The 12,617-nt window shown below is 39.5% G+C and overlaps 5 protein-coding genes across 12 annotated transcripts; 4 read left to right on the plus strand and 1 right to left on the minus strand.

Moving 5' to 3' along the window:
* Nucleotides 1-171: 171 nt before the first annotated feature.
* Nucleotides 172-2,110, plus strand: LOC107273779 (XIAP-associated factor 1). 4 transcript variants are annotated; one of them, XM_025091098.1, is made up of 4 exons: nt 172-415; nt 564-852; nt 1,093-1,505; nt 1,570-2,110. In XM_025091098.1, exons 2-4 carry the CDS (start codon nt 821-823, stop codon nt 2,010-2,012), a joined length of 888 nt encoding a protein of 295 aa, XP_024946866.1. In that variant the 5' UTR covers nt 172-415; nt 564-820; the 3' UTR covers nt 2,013-2,110. The 4 variants fall into 4 exon arrangements, with proteins under 4 accessions (XP_024946866.1, XP_024946865.1, XP_024946867.1 ...); XM_025091097.1 differs by having other exon boundaries at nt 650-852; XM_025091099.1 differs by having other exon boundaries at nt 217-415; nt 650-852; nt 1,046-1,505.
* On the minus strand, nt 2,005-2,754 carry LOC107273789 (cytochrome b-c1 complex subunit 9). Of its 2 annotated transcripts, none has more exons than XM_015752309.2 (3): nt 2,606-2,754; nt 2,395-2,541; nt 2,005-2,152 (listed from the first exon to the last, which is right to left on the minus strand). In XM_015752309.2, exons 2-3 carry the CDS (start codon nt 2,533-2,535, stop codon nt 2,114-2,116), a joined length of 180 nt encoding a protein of 59 aa, XP_015607795.1. In that variant the 5' UTR covers nt 2,536-2,541; nt 2,606-2,754; the 3' UTR covers nt 2,005-2,113. The 2 variants fall into 2 exon arrangements, with proteins under 2 accessions (XP_015607795.1, XP_015607796.1); XM_015752310.2 differs by having other exon boundaries at nt 2,395-2,555; nt 2,606-2,746.
* A 74-nt stretch (nt 2,755-2,828) lies between these two features.
* On the plus strand, nt 2,829-5,876 carry LOC107273773. The gene is made up of 5 exons (XM_015752285.2): nt 2,829-3,204; nt 3,339-3,734; nt 3,901-4,176; nt 4,292-4,797; nt 4,896-5,876. Exons 1-5 carry the CDS (start codon nt 3,013-3,015, stop codon nt 5,044-5,046), a joined length of 1,521 nt encoding a protein of 506 aa, XP_015607771.1. The 5' UTR covers nt 2,829-3,012; the 3' UTR covers nt 5,047-5,876.
* A 212-nt stretch (nt 5,877-6,088) lies between these two features.
* LOC107273775 (coronin-6) lies at nt 6,089-10,382 on the plus strand. 4 transcript variants are annotated; one of them, XM_015752289.2, is made up of 6 exons: nt 6,089-6,240; nt 7,149-7,384; nt 7,762-8,243; nt 8,675-9,053; nt 9,142-9,390; nt 9,528-10,382. In XM_015752289.2, exons 2-6 carry the CDS (start codon nt 7,187-7,189, stop codon nt 9,702-9,704), a joined length of 1,485 nt encoding a protein of 494 aa, XP_015607775.1. In that variant the 5' UTR covers nt 6,089-6,240; nt 7,149-7,186; the 3' UTR covers nt 9,705-10,382. The 4 variants fall into 4 exon arrangements, with proteins under 4 accessions (XP_015607775.1, XP_015607776.1, XP_015607777.1 ...); XM_015752290.2 differs by lacking the exon at nt 6,089-6,240 and adding an exon at nt 6,583-6,713; XM_015752291.2 differs by lacking the exon at nt 6,089-6,240 and adding an exon at nt 6,781-7,036.
* Nucleotides 10,383-10,822: 440 nt separating this feature from the next.
* Nucleotides 10,823-12,390, plus strand: LOC107273788 (ubiquitin-conjugating enzyme E2 L3). Its single transcript, XM_015752307.2, has 4 exons — nt 10,823-11,251; nt 11,574-11,669; nt 11,751-11,937; nt 12,014-12,390. The coding sequence occupies exons 1-4, from the start codon at nt 11,225-11,227 to the stop codon at nt 12,181-12,183; spliced, it is 480 nt and encodes a 159-aa protein (XP_015607793.1). The 5' UTR covers nt 10,823-11,224; the 3' UTR covers nt 12,184-12,390.
* Nucleotides 12,391-12,617: the final 227 nt, after the last annotated feature.

Raw genomic sequence — 12,617 nt, forward strand, 5'->3', positions numbered from 1 at the left:
GGTGGGCAGAGGGTCTCCGCAACATACCGCTGATCCCCAGAGCAACCCTTAGAACGAGGCCACTCATTAGATATTGCCTAAATATATTTTTTTTTTGAATTTTAAGTTCGAGCGCACAATGTAAGCTTGATAAGATTTACTAACAAGAAGAGTCTTCAACAATCGGATTTATATAATTTTTTATACCCATGGTACGTGAAGCTGAGAACTCGAATGGTAATTTTCCAAGAAAATCGAATTTCAAGTTTTGCGAAGGATTTATGTGACGGGAACTGCGCACAAAGAATTCTGGGTTTCCCAGATTTCTTTGAATGAAAGTACCGATGTAGGATTTTTCTATAGTGTTAAATATTTTAGCTTGTCTGCCACTACTTTTCTGAGGAGGAAACAGCCGTTAGGAAATATAGGATTTATGGTTTGTATTTGGATCAATGAACATATTATTGATAATTAAGTGGAACCTATTGATAATTGACTGATAGTAAGAGATACTATCTATAGATTTGGTTTGTTATGTTTATCACGACGAATGGATTTTTATGAATATTTGTTTACTGTTTAAGGCCCGGAGTTTGTTAGTTTTCTGACGTAAATGCGATTCGTATCCCCCGCAAAGGTATTCCTATTTATATATGTATATTCTAAGCAGCAGCCCGATCTGATAGTCGAACGACGGAATGATCCACGCGCTTCTCTACTGGGATTAGTTTAGACGACGCCTGCGTCCCGACATCAAGTGTCAGGTCGACCATAAGCCGGGAAGAATATTTATATAATTTCAATTAACGTGAGAATTATCTCTGTGATAATTAAACCGATCATGAATACTGATGAGAAATTGTGTACCAATTGGTAAGTGAATAGAAATTGAATGATTTTCTGTTATAGTTGCTTGTTCCAATTAGACAATAACTAACTTTAGCATATACCTATAAATAAACTACTAAAAAAAATCGTCAAGACCAACGTGACCAAACGCTGTGAAAGACTCTTTCCTTTGTTCCTTAAATTTTTATAACTGCTTAACTCATTTCTTTGTTCTCAGTGCTTTAGTATTTATAGTACTTTTGACGTTAAATTTCTCCCATGAAGTTTTGCGTATTATTTCTGCTACAGCAATGCAAATGTTCCTGTGCAAAACTTTGCAACACATTTGCCACATTGTACTCGTCGGATTGTAAGATGCAGTAGGTGCAATGAACCTGTTTCTAAGGAAAGATTAAGTGAACATCTGGAGAGGGAACATACCATGGCTAACTGTCAGGATTGTGGAACAGGTGTACAGGGGAAAAGCCTTTTACAAGAACACCTACAGAAGGAGTGTTGTGAACGCTCAGTAGTTTGTCCACATTGTGAATTGGATTTACCAGCACGGGATATGGATGTACATAGCGCATATTGTGGTACACGTACAGAACGATGCACGGAATGTGGCGAATTTGTAATGCTAAAATATAAGCAATTGCATTTGGATTCGAATCATAACTTTGTTAAACTTGATGACGGTGAGTTCATTGTGCCTCTTAAGGGTCTAAATATTTTTAATTTATTTTACATGCTATGTTTCAGAGCCAGGACCATCGGCGTCATGGAAACAAAAGAAGAATGTTCCTTCCTCATCAACAAATGCCAGTAGTCAAGATGTTCTGCTACCTTGTGAATTTTGCAATGGCACATTTACCATGAACGAACTTTTGCGGCATCAAACATCTTGTTTTCATGGATGGCGTACTGTTACACCTTTGCTTAGAAAAATTTCTACGATGGAATGTACCACTTGTTATAAAACTATCGCATCCGCCGAGTTCGAGGCACACCATACATTTTGTAGAAAATCTCCATCCCGTGAATCCAAAAACGAGAATCTCATTCCATGCGAAGTGTGTGGCATGTCAGTGGCATTTGAAGAGTATGAGGGACACTTTTGTGTACGCAGACTTCAAACACAGAGGCAATTGCGCAACGATCTCGCAGATCTTCAACGAAAATGGCAAAGCACGGACCTTCGATAATCGTCCTTTTATTTGGATACTATAAACATGTACGCTTATTTGCCAGGCTTGACGATTAAATTTAATAATAGTTCTATAAACTAGATGGTGATAATTGATCTCTACTGTTCATATTTGTGTTTAATATCCTTCCATAGTTTCTGAAACAAACAAGAGAAATATCTAATTAGACAAAGGATATCGAAAAAAGTCTATACTTGATCAAAAAATCTAAATATAAAATTCTATTGGAATTTTCAAAAAGCTACATGTACTAGCTAATGATCACAGAGGTGATCGCACTGCAAGAGAATTACCAGTACATAGACTCGAAAAAAAAAGTACAAAACTACAGACAATAAACAGCGAAACTCATACAAAATCCAAAAATAATATAACATACTCCTTTGTTGATGTTCTCGAAGATTGAATCGCAGGCTACGTCTAATCCACGTTCAAAGAAGAAAGCACTGGCTAAGATGGCAACAGCGAAGGTGGACGTCCGTTTGAAAACAGCATTGTACAGTAAAGTGGACACTCCCATTTTGATCTGAAAAATATAATCTTCAATTACATGTTGCCGATAAGTATATAATTTTTCACAAAAAAGTTACCTCTCTGCAGATCACCTCCTTACGTAAAGTGTATGTACCACTTACGAAAAAGCACAATTCTTATAAATCATCTAGAAACGTCACCAATGTAAAGTAATAAAGATGCGACTACAGCGCCTCCGAAACATATGCTTATTCTAGTCGGCGCCTTCGCAATCTATTGCTAGTAGATTAGAGGCTACTCTATATTATATTCATGATATATGACCATCGTCAGATCGGTTAATCCTTGTCGCCGTTGTTGCCGTCGTCATCGCCGTCGTCGTCGTCGTCGTCGTGGTCGTCGTTGACTTTGTGTCGTATACGTTATCATTGTTGTGTTATTTTACGGTAGGACAAATGGTGCGGTGAAGACGTCGACGACGTCGTCGAGTCGTGTAAGAGTCAAAGAGGGTATAATAAGTAAGATGGGTAACCAGGTGTCACGAAGTGGTGGTACCACCGGGAAGAAGACGTTTTCTCCTAGTGAAGCTCAAAATAATGCTCAAGAAAAATCGCATGGTCAAAGCAACAAGAAAGCTATGTCTCGTACAGCTTCCGGAGCTGATATTGAACACTCTACTCACACACAGTTCCTACCCCTTGATAACTTAGCTAAGGTAACTAATATTTTATTCTGATAGTTACATTATTCTATTTGTCATGTGACACATCATATGACAAGACTAATGTAATATGAGTTATGACAACAAGTAATAATCGTTATTCTAACATTTATTAATGTGTTCTGCAGATATTGGTTGGTCTTGCTCAAAAAGAAGAATCAGTTAATGGAGTAACGAGTAGTGTATTTGAAAGATATCTGTTCCCACGGTACAGTGAATTTGCTGAGCGTTTATTCGCATATCTACATACATCATCCAAGGCTACGACTACTCATTTGGGTCTGGCTGCATTCAAACAACAAGCTGAGAGATTTCTGGGTATAATGAAAGACCGTACCATCCTTGAGAACTACATCAAGATGTACTCACGCAGCAGTTCCAGCTCAGAGTGCTGCGAAGTAACGCCCGATTCTTTAAGAGCCTTACTGATGACTTCCTATCGTCTCGCCATGGAGAACTACAGTGGCGGATCGCAAACGTGCCTTCATATTCACCGCACCATTGATGCAGTTCTTATCTCTTGCGTTAGTAAACCACGTTAGCCAAGCCTAAAGAACAATGGTGTATCCTTTCCAGGATCCTAGCGCTTTACCGCGATAACGGCTTATCACTAATTAAGAGAGTTGATAAAGTGACGTGTTGATCAGCAGATCGCACACACGAATCACAAATATATCTAATATATTACAGTTCCATGGTAAGGACAGTCTCTCAGTAAGTTACGTGGCTAATTGGCTGTCCCAACATTGTCCACGCATCGTGCAAGGACTCCACCGTTACGTGGTGCACGTATTAACCACAGCTTACCGTAATGGAGAAACGCTCTTATCGCAAGAACGCTCCCAGCTACGTTTAGAACCAGGAACACCTGTTCTGGAGAAAACGACATTTGAAGGACTTAAACCACTGCTGCCTGTTAGTCACGCATGGCTATTATCTACCATTTTACCTATATCTTACACACAGGTACGTAGGAAACTCTAAGCAAGAAAACGCATTACATACTTTTTCTTAATATGAAATAATAATTGTATCAATAAGTATCTATCTCTGGGCATTTAAAACCATTAATATTCCTCAGGCAGAGGATCCTCCTTCGGAAGCATCAGGAGGAGCTAGCCATGCATTAATAGCGAAGATGGTTGGAAATGCTTGTCCAAGTCATTGGACTTTACTGTATAACAGCGGACAACATGGTAATGGTGCCAATCGATTTTTGCATCATGTCCTTGGGTACAGGGGACCTACGCTCTTATTCATAAGAGGTGTAAGTCTTGACGAAGCTGATGACTGTCCAACCTACTGTGTCTGTTCTGCTGTCGAGTGGAGAGAGTCTCATCTCTACTGGGGCGACGAGGATTCTATTGTTATCGAGCTCTTACCTACCTACAGGGTCGTGGAGAAAGGGCCAAAACTTTTGTACTTAAACACTGGTATTAGAGGTTATCCACAGGGTATACGAGCAGGTTCTGACCCTCGAAATCCCTGTGTCAACATAGATCAATCCTTTGGTTCTGTTAAGTTGGCTGGTGTACCTTACCGTATTGCAAGCTTAGAGGTTTGGGGCTGTGGAGACAGAAAATCAAGGTAATACCGTTATACTCTACATATGACATACTTTATAGGTTGTTATTTAATATGTGTATATATATATATATATATATATAACTCTTCATAAATTTCAGAGAAAGACAATTGGAAATCAAAAAGTGGCAAGTTAAGGAAGCTGAAAGACAAAGAGTAGTGAAACTTAGTACAACAGATTGGCTAGACCATCCTGATCGTTACTTATTGGAACTGGCTGGCAGACCATCTTATAATAATGCCGGCAGCTAATTTACCACCATTTTACAAGTTCGATTGATTCTTGTTCGATTTTGTACATATTGTACATAACGAGCGCAGACTTACAATTAGTTTTATACGCTATACGGTGGTATTATATACACATACGTTTATGTATATTGGCTTAAAAATTGGTTTAGGTGAAGGGTCACGTGCAGAAACGCTACACGAGTAATCGTGATTTGATGGGAATTTCAATATTTACCGTTTCTCTTATTTTCTTCTTTTCTCACCTTATCCTATCTATATCAATTAACGCGGTGCCATAATATTTTGTTTCCCTTCATTTTTATCCAAAAGTAATTTTTCCTCACGTGATAGCAAAAGTGCCTTTCCTTTGCCGCGACCTTGTAATCTTAACTTTTAGTGATACGTACATAGTACTTTTACATGATCATTATGATCATATTCGAATAATATGTACTTAAACGAACGAGTATTGGACATTCCGCCGAAGTACTGATATTCTCCTATATATTTTTTCTTGTGAATTTCACTTCGTTCGTTTCGTTAATTATGATTCGGTTTTGTGCAGTATACCACTAATGTATGGAACGATTAAATTCGCAGACGATGTACTTAAAGCGAAAGATGCAAGATTCAGCGAAATTTAAAACTTATATTTTTTAACGTCTGTCTTACACAAGTATTCTTCGTGATTCTGGAAGCGGATAGGATATAAACAAGGATTAATTAATTCGCCCGGACACGAACAGACTTTTAATTGTATTTTATCGAGACTTAAAACTCTTGAAACATGATTACTTAACGAACGCGTTATATTTGTTTGATGTACTATAAATAAATATATCTTTAAAGTAGATTTGTACTATGCTACAGTATACTCTTCATTAGTACCCTGGTGACTGAATTGGAGTGGAGTTCCTACAACGTGCTCAAGTAAAGAAGCTCGTAATAAGTACGTGGACCATTGGTTGAGGAACGCCCTGGCGTCAGAAGCAAAGCTGAAAGTAGAATGAAAAAGTGAATGAGTCCCTCTAAAAGAGTATAACGGAGCCTTCATCTCCTGTACGCGCCAGCGCATTGAGAAGCGACGATTCTCGGCATCGGTTACAGGGTAGGGATATGTGGGAGCTCTTTTCCAAAAGCGTGTGTCGCCCGGCTGTCATCGTGGAAAAGGACTCCCCGTTAAATCCGACCTAAAAAACTATTTTACCCACCACGGTAAGCCATTACCCTAGATAGCACCTACTACGAACTCTAGTAGTGCGCGTACTTATAGTGTTATCCAATTTTTCTATAATCGTGGGGACGTGCAGCACTACGAGAAAGATAACAAGGGAATTGCCGAAGGCGTATGGCAAGTGTATCTAAAGAGTATAAAGAAGGCTGTTACTAAGGGAGCTTATTACCCTGTATTCTTATTTTTCTTCATTCTTTTATGGAGCTGCTAGAAAAACTGGTACAAGGGTTGCCATACACGTGAGAGCGCACGCGGCTTCTGCACGCGGGAGGGTGCGCATTGCCAAATAAGGCGTTGTACAGGGGTTTCCGGTTTTTCGTACTAGTGGCGCCGCACCGTGGCTACGGTTTCAATCAGGCTGACAGTCCTACCAAACTCGGGGAATTTTGGAAACGGTAAAATCTGTCCGGTGCTTTGGAGCATTTGTGTTCAATTTCACAAGGCTGTGGTTATTGTGAGGACCAACTTTTTTTTAAGTGTTCGGATTAAATGGTTGAAGGATTTTGGATGATTTGTTTGGGATCAATCGAAGTCGGGGGATTGTCTCCTGGATTAACTTGTATTTGTGGGTTTTGTATTAATTTTCTTGGCATTGGCGCGCTTGGAGACGTGTCCCATTCACGCACACGCAGAGGCACGTCGCAGTCGGCCCATCAAAAAGTCTGTGATTCGAAAATATTCTCATTTTATTCGTGTTCGTCAGGAGCATCGAGGGTGGGGTATCTATTTATAAATTTGGGGGATGATCCACGCGACGTCCACGCCCGGAGTGGCCACGTAACAGTAATTTATTGCAATAATTAATATTTGATCTAATACCTTTAGTATTCTATTGGGTGCCCTAGGTTAAGCTCTGCTTTCAGTATCATTTATTGTTGTTATATCCTAGGTGCAGGTGCAGGTGTAGGTGCTAGTGCTGGTGCAGCAATGTCTTTCCGTGTGGTGCGTAGCAGCAAGTTCCGTCACGTGTACGGAACTGCCCTGAAGCGTGAGCAATGCTACGACAACATTAGGGTATCTAAGTCTTCCTGGGACTCCACATTCTGTGCCGTCAATCCTAAGTTTCTTGCTATCATCGTTGAGTCTGCTGGAGGTGGTGCTTTCATAGTCTTACCACATAATAAGGTACTCATTTCTGTTTACTGAGATTAAACATGATTTTTGCCTATACACCAAGTGCTTCAACATTGCTTCATGTATTTATAGATCTGGCGTATCATTACTTACCAAAACTTCTTCTTAGTCACTAACATTTTCCAGTTGTCATTGTACTCTTTATATTCTATATTGGAACAGGCTCTCATAACACTTTCTAATACTTTCCACTACTTGTTCATTCCTTAGCTGACTTCACTGTACACACTGTGTATTTATAGATTGCATTAATACTTTACTGCAATAGCACTTCCTCTATACTTACCGGTATTCAAAGTACCTGTGCAATGCTTGATTTATAAATAGATAGACTCGATGACTAATCGTACACTTATAAACACATGTAGGTGGGTCGGATATCTGCTGACCATCCATTGGTAGGTGGACACAAGGGCCCTGTGCTGGACATTGCATGGTGTCCACACAACGACAATGTTATTGCCTCAGGTTCGGAGGATTGTGTTGTCAAAGTATGGCAAATTCCGGACGGCGGCATCTCACGGACTCTTACAGAGTCTGTGGTTGATCTTCAGCTGCATCAACGAAGGGTCGGTTTGGTCCTCTGGCATCCGACAGCTCTAAACGTATTGCTCACTGCTGGTTCCGATAACTTAGTCATTATTTGGAACGTGGGTACGGGCGAAGCACTCGTACGAATTGACTCTCATCCTGATGTCGTGTACTCGGCCTGCTGGAACTGGGACGGGTCCCGGTTGGTCACTACATGCAAGGACAAAAAAATTCGTCTCCTGGATCCCAGATCTGGGGAAATCATCGAAGAGGCTATTGCTCACGACGGTAGCAAAGCTACCCGCGCTATTTTCCTAAGGTGAGCTAGACTAACATTTTCCATCCTCATAAGCCGCTTCCATCGTATATATCAGTCTGACTAATAATCTTCCGATAATATCTTCTGATATCCTCATTTCCGCTCGTAGATACAGAGAACAAGGCAAGATACGAGCAAAATACTCGCATCAGTCATAATAACAATCACAATCGTTCTTTGCACTATTTTATGATATCTAAAAGTTTCAAACGAATTCTCACTCTCTTCTTATAATCAATACTAACAGACTATCTTCTATTCTTATATCAAAAGTATGTCGCGAGTATTCCACGAATGTCCGGAATACCTAATAGCATTACAGTCTCATGCTAAAAATACCGTCACGTACGACACTCCGATGCTAAAATGATATCTATATTTTCATGAGTAATCCCAATGATTTTCTAAGTTTTCTCTTAAATCATTTTCAGAGGAGGTCTAATCTTTACGACAGGCTTCAGTAAAATGTCCGAGAGGCAATATTCTCTACGTGCACCTGATATGCTAGGTGAACCTATTGTCATGGTGGAGCTGGACACTAGCAACGGTGTGATGTTCCCGCTCTACGATCCTGACACGAATTTAGTATATCTATGTGGTAAGGGCGACTCGGTAATACGTTACTTCGAAGTAACGCCCGAGCCGCCATTCGTCCACTACATAAACACCTTCCAAACGCCTGATCCCCAGAGAGGTATTGGTATGATGCCGAAACGTGGCTGCGACGTTAACAGCTGCGAGATCAGCAGATTCTACCGTCTCAATAATTCGGGTCTCTGCCAAGTGATATCCATGACCGTGCCCAGAAAGGTACAGCTAACATTATTCCTTCAGTGATTCACCAGGTTTTCTATCTTGATTTAAAATATATGTTTCCTTTTATCTTGTCGCAATGCAGTCGGAGCTCTTCCAAGAAGATCTATATCCTGACACTCCTGGCGACACTGCAGCAATCTCTGCCGAAGAATGGGAAAGTGGCACAGATGCTGAGCCTGTTCTCATATCATTGAGGGACGGTTATCAACCAGCAGTCTCCAAGAACGAATTAAAGGTTCATAAAAAGGCCAACCTTTTGAGCAAAGGTGCAAAGGTAGCCTCCGGTGGTAGCACGCAAAACGTCAGTGGGCCGCCTGCGGCTGCTGTATCGGTAAGATTTGATACTGGTGCAAAAGCAAATTCTATTATAGTGCATTATACAACTGCGTACTAATTCCTTAATACGGATGTGGTGTAGAACCTCAGTCACAATCAGAGAAAAATCTATTTTTCTTGACTACTTAACAGGACGAAGTGATAAAGGAGTTCGCCGAGGAGATAAGGAAGCTGAAGGCGATGATAGTCAAGCACGAAGGTAGAATTCGTGTCCTTGAGGCTGCGGCAGCACTTCAAATGAAGGAACAAGAGAGAAACGAGAAGCCGTCGTCGCCGTCCAAGGAAGTCTTCGCTTCCGACGAGGTTTGAGCGAAACTAACCCTCCCCAACTTGCTTCGGGCTGGGGAGCAATGTTAATGTTTTTTTTTCTTACGTGCTGAACAAAAATCGCGTGCGATTCGCTTTGCAATGAAACAAAGAAACAAAAAAAAATGCAGATATACACGACGGTATTATATATTTTGATATGACAATTTGTGTAAATACTAGGTACTAGCCGAGTTGCGTGTTTCGTCGCTTCCTACCTATTTTCTTTTATTATTTATTGTGCATCCCAGAATCATCGTCTCTCGTTTTTATCATATAATGCCTAATTCTTATTTTCCTTTTCTCTTCATCTCTTACATCTATCTGCTCCTTTTATTCTCTATTTTTATTAATCTTTTTACTCTTTCGTTATTTCTTTTAATTGATCAGTCAAACATTTTATTATTGTATCTTGAATGTAGATTGTCCGTCGGATCATTTTAAAACGCGTCGGTTCTCGTTACCAATTATTACCGTTACCGTATACATATATATTATATTTAAAAAAATATATATATACTTTGCTATATCGTATTGTATATTATTGCTCCGATTTGCATTATACGTGCCAATTACAGAGCGGTAAACATTTTTTTTTCATAACAAACGAGTGCCTAATTTGTACAGACAATATCCTGATGTAAAGTAACAATAATAAGAGAATTTTTCTATTTGACTACATCAGAAGGGTTATCTCTCTATTAATGTAATAAAATATCATACCCTGATCCACTGGCTACTTCCACAAGTTAAGTGTGCCAATGGCGAAGACTTAGTGACATCATTAGAACTTATACTCTTCCCTGTGAATTTTCAGCTGCTATCCTATATCCGTCCTATGACAAATTCAATGAAATTATATTATTCAGATACAGAAACGTCATTGAGAATTTCAATGAACGTGAAAAACATTTTGGAGCATGAATTGGAGTATTGTATTATATTCAAAAGTTTTACTTTTTACAATGAAAACAATTTTATCAGATCCATATTCTGACAAGGATGAATAATTTTATACGGAAAACTCGCGCATACACGCTGGACCAGTACTCGATGATTAGGTATATATATCTATTCTGAATGATCCTTAATGCCGTGCAGCGCCGTGGAATTCTGTACGGGAAGATTTGGCAGTGAATTATAGAATTCACTGAAAAAGAGTGAATTCGATAAATCGGTATCAATTAAGGTGTAAGGCAGGGACGTCTAACGTCCAGTTTCTCGAGAAATGTGCTGCACGTAGTAATATATACCTATAAGCGTAGAGCTGCTGGGAAACGTGAGGATAATCATTTGGCCGTCGGCCTGGAGCGTGCAGGTGACGTTCTTATGTTCGTCAGTAACACTGGCTGAGTTTAGTGACGTATGAAGAATAAGGCACCGGCATTGAACTAGTACCGATAAGGTACTACACTCTTGCGAAGAAGTAACCAATAAATAGTGAATCAGCGAAGCGAGGAGCGTTCTGCGAATTGGCGCGCTCTCACCATTTTCGTCGATTCTGTCGAAAAATTATATTCAAAATGGCGCCTACTCGAAGGTTGCAGAAGGTAACGCGATGCTTTTATCAGTAATATTGTGTTTGGAGTTAGAAATTTGGTGTTGCCTTGACTTTGAGATAATTTTTGGAGATTCGTGCAAGTTCTTTTTCTCTGTTACGTCCTATTGTTTCTTGGGATTTAATTGTGGCGTTGACGTTCGATCTTTTCGTTTGGTTATACCCTTGAGCACAGGAATAAATTTCTTATTCAGTATTGACGTTTTTAATGCTTTATTTTACACTCTTTGTTTGAGAGAGCTCCAATACTTGTACCTTGCTTTTATTCAGGATTGCTGTTTTACTGAGTGACTTTTTGATCTTTATACTTTTAGGAACTTGGAGACCTTAGGGCCTCTGGAATGAAGAATTTTACAAATATCCAAGTGGACGAAGCTAATATTCTTACTTGGCAAGGTCTCATATTACCTGTACGTTTTGCTGTAGATTCATTCACCTTGATGCTTTCCGATCTTACATTTGATCATATATATATGTTGTTAAAATTATAGGACAATCCTCCTTACAACAAAGGAGCATTTCGTATCGAAATAAACTTCCCTGCAGAGTATCCATTTAAGCCTCCAAGAATAAACTTCAAGACTAAGATATATCATCCTAATATCGATGAAAAGGGTCAAGTATGTTTACCAATCATCAGTGCAGAGAATTGGAAACCTGCAACCAAGACAGATCAAGGTAAAACAGCTGGTTACTTTTAAATTTGCAGCAATCAGTTTGCACTGTTGCTCTAATGTCCAATAATTATTTTCAGTGATCCAAGCGTTGATCGCTTTAGTTAATGATCCCGAACCTGAACACCCTCTGAGGGCTGATTTGGCAGAAGAGTTCTTGAAAGACAGGAAGAAGTTTCTTAAGAATGCTGAGGAGTTTACAAAAAAGCACGCGGAGAAGAGGCGAGAATCATCGTCTTCAGCTGAATAGCTTCGTTTAGCCTTTACTCACCGAGATGCCTGTCGCCTCGTCTACCGACTCCAACCGCAATTCTACCCGGTGAATAAAACTGGGCGTGTACAGTATCGATCGTATTGACGATCGAGGACAAGCAAATTACGAGATATACCCGCAAGATAAAACGAACTTTTTAAGAACGATATAAATTAAAGTAATAAATAATTCTATATAACGCTATTTTAGATTTCGTCTGTCGTCTGTGGTACAAGATGTTCTTCAATCCATTTATTCATTCATTAATTCATTCATTCATTCTTTCCTACTTTCTTTTTTGTCTTACTCTTATTCTCATTACCCAGTTAATCACTTTAACTTTCAGTGAACGTGAAGACAAGCGAATCGCAAGACGTATATTAGGGATAATACCAATATCCCTGTAAAATCATAAAATGAAGTAATAAAAA

This window comes from Cephus cinctus, unplaced genomic scaffold (genome assembly GCF_000341935.2).
Source record: "Cephus cinctus unplaced genomic scaffold, Ccin1 Ccin1_scaffold1843, whole genome shotgun sequence".
Taxonomy (NCBI): domain Eukaryota; kingdom Metazoa; phylum Arthropoda; class Insecta; order Hymenoptera; family Cephidae; genus Cephus; species Cephus cinctus.